The 6,178-nt window shown below is 40.2% G+C and overlaps 1 protein-coding gene across 4 annotated transcripts; it reads left to right on the forward strand.

The window, feature by feature from the left end:
- Positions 1–521: 521 nt before the first annotated feature.
- On the forward strand, positions 522–5,097 carry nipal3 (NIPA like domain containing 3). Of its 4 annotated transcripts, XM_057059365.1 has the most exons (12): positions 522–577; positions 680–733; positions 1,026–1,094; positions 1,469–1,640; positions 1,751–1,810; positions 2,678–2,823; positions 3,266–3,362; positions 3,469–3,604; positions 3,679–3,767; positions 3,854–3,917; positions 4,019–4,113; positions 4,273–5,097. In XM_057059365.1, exons 2-12 carry the CDS (start codon positions 698–700, stop codon positions 4,449–4,451), a joined length of 1,143 nt encoding a protein of 380 aa, XP_056915345.1. In that variant the 5' UTR covers positions 522–577; positions 680–697; the 3' UTR covers positions 4,452–5,097. The 4 variants fall into 4 exon arrangements, with proteins under 4 accessions (XP_056915345.1, XP_056915344.1, XP_056915347.1 ...); XM_057059364.1 differs by having other exon boundaries at positions 529–733; XM_057059367.1 differs by having other exon boundaries at positions 529–733; positions 3,314–3,362.
- The last annotated feature ends 1,081 nt before the right edge of the window (positions 5,098–6,178 follow it).

Here is a 6,178-nt window from a genome sequence, read left to right on the forward strand (position 1 = left end):
CAACACTGACCTTCGGTGAACAATTGTTGCTTGGCTCCTGTTAATAGAAACAATGTTGTTGACGTACTGTGTCACTCCTTTACTGTCGTAATGGCACAAATAATAGGAGAAAAACATTCCATTCCCGTTCGTCATAATATCAATGTGATGTTGGCATAGAATTATTATGGCACCATAGGGACTTCACACGAAATTTAATTTTATGATGATATTTATATACCTTTGTACATATACATGCACAGCTCAAAGGTTTCAACCTGACGATTCGGTCTGAGCCGCTTAAAATCTGTAAAATATGGCTCAATAGCCCAACCTGCTGTTTTTAAGTGGTTCTGCATTTCAAAATAGAAATGAAAATTAAACATAAATTGAATAAAACGAATTAACACGCTTGCGTGACTGTTATCAAACCGCAATGACCTATATTTCGATCCATGCGTCTTATTATTTTGTGATATATTTTATACTTTCTTTTCGGAAAGACAGTGACGCTTACGTCATTCTAACGTATTGCGTCACCACGCAATATCAAAGCGAGGACAACCCGGAAGTGAGGCGCTTCTCTTCATGAAGCAGCGTAAATAATTACCATGAAGTGAACGTTACACATTCTTTACATTAGCGGCGAGGTGAATTACCTGGTCTGTTAACTCATGGCTACAATTTACAATTAAAATAGCGCCGGAAGACAATCGGGATGGACAGCAGCCACAGCGACGCAGGTTCCTACACGGTGAGGCACTTTGGTCCACGCTTTCTCCGGAAAATTGTTTGTTTTCTTTTCCAAAAAGATTAAAAAACAAAAAAACAACAACTGTATATTTTATGGACGACGCCTGCAAAAGTATAATATAGATTTCTGCTCGTGTCTATAAGATATCCGGGAGGTTTCAAGGCTCTGCTGACAATAGAATAAAATGAAAGATGTTTCATAATCGTAAACATTATAGTGATTTGTATTTTTCTGGTTTTTAACATAAACTAACTTTTTTCTTCCTCTTTCTTTCTTTTTTTCCTTCTTTCAGGATAACCTTATTGGAACTTTACTTGCTATTTTTGGGAATGTGCTTGTTAGCATCTCTCTCTGTATTCAGGTACACAATAAGCTCTCTTTAAATTTTAAAATATTTTGCATTTTTTAATTTCTGCTCATCATTTCATCTGATGTAGTTGTACTGTCAGTGTAGCTTCAGGGTCCCTTCATTAGAATAGGTGTGTTTACATTTCATTACAATAACTACACTGAGTTTTGCATTGGAGACCTGCATTTATCTTTATTAAATCAGCCTGATTTAGAGTTTGGTTTAATACTCGGGTCATTGTATTTGGCTCTGTTGTCTTTCTAACAGCATGTTTACTATGAAACCAACTACCGCTGCATGCATTAGGTGGTTTTATGTTTGTATGAGTTTTAATATGATACGCTGCACTGAACATTTACTCGTGACATTTTCTCTTACCTACACAGAAATATAGCCACTTGAAGTTGGCAGGAGCCAAGGACCCCCGGACGTTCTACCGCACTAAGACCTGGTGGTGCGGCTTTATTCTTACCTGCTTAGGAGAAGGTGCTAACTTTGTTTCTTATGCCTTCGCTCCCCTTTCTCTCATAGCTCCTCTTAATGCGGTGTCTATAGTTGGTGAGTATTGAATCGTTAGTATTATTGATATAATTCTAGACTGTTGCATGAATATTAAAAATGTAAACTTTATTTTTCTCCAAATCTAAATATATTCTTTGTGTCTCCAGCAAGCTCAATTTTAGGCCTTCTTTTTTTGCTTGAGAAGTCAAAGACAAAGGACTTTTTAAGTAAGTTCAGCATGACCGTGTAACTGTACGTTTCCTACTGTGGCTCACAAGTAACACATCACATCATTTACAGTTTTTGCTGATTTCTTCAAGACACTTGAGAAAATACACAGCCAGATGTCAGATTTTGCTATGAAATTGTCCTCAAAAAAGGTCCACATGACTCCTGTTCTATCTATTGCTTGTTACACATAGGTTTTCCCTTTAGGATATATTGTCCCTGCATGTTTCCTGTCCCTGTATCATAATGTCAAAGTAATCCCAAGTGTTCTGGCTCTGGTGTTATGTGGGATGTAGTTGTAACCCCAGGCTCCTTTTGAACTATACTTAACCCCACCAAACCCAGGAAGTAGTACCCAAACCCAAGAAGATGTAAAAGGACTAAAAATTGAGTAAACCATCTCAATTCCTATGGCCATTCGATAGTATAGTTTAAGGCTTTATTTTTTTTTTTTTACTTTGAAAACCACTCAAAGCATCTTGCTGGTTTATTTAAGACTTCCCAGACGCTTCCTCAGCTCATAGTGACAAAACACTCTGGGCTGTGGACACTGATACCTGAATTACAGCAACTTCAGGTTCATCAAACACTCACAACTGTAAGAAGCAGTTATTATTTCTCTTCTATTTTGGTACTTGGCTGGTGTTGGGACTTTTTCACCAACAATTCCAGGAACTTTTATTTCTAGAAATTAGTTTCCCTGGGCTTATGATCTTAATACATGTCTGTCGATGTTTGTTAAAGTACAATTATTTAAATCCACTGTCAGATTCTAACAGTCTCCATGAACCATGCTAATCTGCTTTGTGCATGCACAGCGATGGTGACTATAAAAATCTTGAATCCTGAAACCACTGTCATTTCAGAGCGCTACGGACTGTCTTTCTTTGGCTGCGTGTTAACCATAGGGGCCATTTATCTCTTTGTGACATTTGGACCAAACTCCCATGAACAACTTAAAGCAGAGAACATCGTCAAACACGTTGTAGCATGGCCTGTTCTCCTGTACCTGGTAAGAACATCTGCTCTTTTAGGAAGTGTCCTGTGGAACAGAGTTGCTCTATGTCGAAGGAGAACTGATATAAAGCTGTTATGCTGTTCACTCTGGTGGTGAAAAGGGCACATTTATGACTCCTTTACATGTCTGTCTGTCAGGGGTGTGTGCCAAGTGCCTGATCTGTCACAGGATTGTGCACAAACGAGTCCTCTGAGAGGCATTAGCTGAGCATTTATGAGTGTGCTATGGCTGGGCATCACAAACTCCTTGTTTTATGCTGGTGGTATCATTAAAATTGTTGTGATATTTATAACCCTGCAAGTAGTAAAATGAGTAAAGTCTCAGCTGGAGCCAGAATTTCTGATTTGATCATTTACGTCCATTCTATTGTGTTTAGTCAAATGAAACATGGAGCTTTTTACTGACCGTGTCCCCTATTTATGATTTAATTTGACAGCTAGTGGAGATCATCACATTCTGCTTGCTTTTATACTTCTACAAACAGCATCGGGCAAACTACCTCATCATTATTGTGCTGCTGGTCTCTCTACTCAGTGAGTCTGTCGATTAAAGCCTGAACCTCCTCAGATTTTCAATAACGTCAAGCTGCTGCTGCCAAAAATATTGACATCCTGTGATTAAACGTGTGTTTGTGCTCAGGCTCTGTCACAGTCATCACAGTCAAGGCACTCTCAAGCATGCTGGTCCTCACCGTCAGGGGCACCATGCAGCTCAACTACCCCATTTTCAGCGTCATGTTAGTGTGCATGGTGGCCTCAGTTGTGTTCCAGGCTCGGTAAGTCAGAACAGCAGCACATCACCACCTTACATCTGAAGTTACCTTATAAATATCCACGTCCCTGTTGTCAGATTCCTTTCCCAGGCCTGTAAGCTGTTTGAGCCCTCTCTGATCGCCAGCGTCAACTACATCCTCTCCACGTTCTTTGCTATTGTAGCTGGTGAGTAGTCAGGTGCTGCCTCGCAGAGTAAATCGAAAGTGAGGCTCTAAACTGTAAACATCCTGTTGTTGAATTTGTTTTTCCAGGCGCTGTGTTTTACCTGGAGTTTAAAAGTGAAGATGTCCTACACATCTGTTTGTTTTTGCTGGGGTGAGTGAGACATCATTTACATAGGGCAACATGATTTTCTTTCCTCAGAAAATGATTATAAACAGAGGAATTTCATTGGAACTATTGTGCTTTTTCTACAGATCTGCTCTCTGCTTCCTCGGGGTTTTCCTCATTACCAAAAACCGGAAAAACCCTCAGACCTTTGAACCTTTTGTCACTATGGATATGGCCAGTGGTACGTAAATGCCTGTATATCTTGGATATTAAGTTAGACTGGCTTTAGTTTCAGTCCCTTCTTGTTGTAATTTTTAGTTGTTCTGTTTGGCCAGTTTTTGGAATTGCACTAACAGCACTGTCACATATGAACCAACCAACTTCCCCTTTTCAACAAAAGGTGTCCCAACTATCCACGACAAAGGCCTGGTCGATTTCAACGGCTCCTTCTCCTACGGAACTCTGGTAAACGAGGATGGAGTGGCTCGGACCACGTTACCAGTGAAACTGGACCAGCCACCAATCAGGTCGAGATCCACTGATGCAGCTCGCGGCCCACTTGACTTTAAGACTAATTGAAATCCTCTTCACTTTTTTTGTGAAACACTGAGATGGAGCTTCCACCTCATTTAATATGTTCTCCATACTTTTCCCCTTGGAAAGCAGAATGCAACCATGTCAGACTGTTTATTATGACAACAGAAGCTGCTGTGGGCTTAGGTGGATCCATAATCATGGCTGCAGAGAGCTGGGAGCAGTGATGTGCTGTGCCTTCACTGACTACCTGTTTGTATTTTTAGACTTAAATGATGACTGTTGTACATTTTTCTCTTATCGGAGCTTCCAAGGGGCCTTTTCAACAAGTATGAACTGGGTTATTATTCTTGTCATTGCTCTTCTTAAAGTGACCAAACAACGGGTGCACCTGATTTTATTTATTGTATTTATGAATTACACTGGATAATCTATGAGGAATCCTGCTCGTTTCTTGATATCACTGACTGTAGAACTAGTTCAGTGTTTCCTACTGAGGATATTTTTATTATTTTATTTTCTGCTGAATCAAAGGCCACGAGAATCAGATTCTCTTCACAACTAATGTGTGTATGTGAAATCAAAACTGCTGCAGAATGAAAACGGAGCAATGTTTGCTGTACTGTAAATTTAGTCCAGCTTGGTGATAAAATAAACGCAGTTTATGGTAATTGTCATGTCTTGAGCCCAATCTTGACTTTTTTCTTTGCTTTTTTAACCTTAATGTGTGTAAACCTTGCATTATTTTTATATATAGTTTAAAAACTGTTTTGGTTCTAAGTGGATTCCTCAACAATCAATCCGCACCAAATAATATTAAATATTCACATTCATCACATGGCAGTTATTCTATGGCACAATACACGCTCCAACTAACTCATACAGTATATATACTGTATATATAATTTTGGAACAAACTAAATTCCTCTATTATGTACACTATATTGCCAAAAGTATCTGCTCACCTGTCCAAATCATTAAATTTGGGTGTTCCAATCATTTCCATCGCCACAGGAATAAAATCACGCAGCTTTGCATGCAGACTGCTTCTCGGTCACCCTCAGGATAGGAGCCACTTGAACGACCAACTTGAATGCACAGAGGTCGCGAGCGTCCTGCAGAGTCAGTAACTACAGACCTCCACATTCATGTGGCCTTCGGATCAAGGACAGTGCATAGAGAGTGTCGGAGAATGGGTTTCCATGGCTGAACAGCTGTGTCGTAACCTTCCATCACCAAGCACAATGCAAAGCGTAGGATGCAATGGTGGTGTGCTGCGGTGAAGAAGTGTTCTCTGGAGTGATCTGTACCGCTTGTCTCACTATTGTGCCGAGTGTAAAGTTTGGGGGGGGTGGGGTGGGGGGGTTATGGTGTGGTGTTGGGATTTTGGCTCGGCCGCTGAGTTCCAGTGAAAGGGAGACTTAATGCTTCATTACACCAAGGCATCCTCAAACTCCCGACAGTTTGAGGATGGCTCCTCCCCGTTTCAACATGATTGTGCACCAGTACCAAAAGCAGGGTCCATAAAGACATGGATGAGGGAGTTGGTATGGGAGAACTTGACTGTGGTGCACAGAGTCCTGAATTTAAACCAATAGAACACCTTTGGGATGAATTACAGTTAGACCGTGGGCCAAAATCATATTCTTTACTCTAAGGATTGAGAAATGGTGCCACTGAAGTTTCTATGTCGGCATATATCATAAATTCATATTGTTTTTGGCACTTTGGTGTATTTCTGCAACAGGTGTATGCAGACATTTAAAATATAT

Source organism: Takifugu flavidus, chromosome 16, assembly GCF_003711565.1.
Source record: "Takifugu flavidus isolate HTHZ2018 chromosome 16, ASM371156v2, whole genome shotgun sequence".
Lineage (NCBI taxonomy): Eukaryota > Metazoa > Chordata > Actinopteri > Tetraodontiformes > Tetraodontidae > Takifugu > Takifugu flavidus.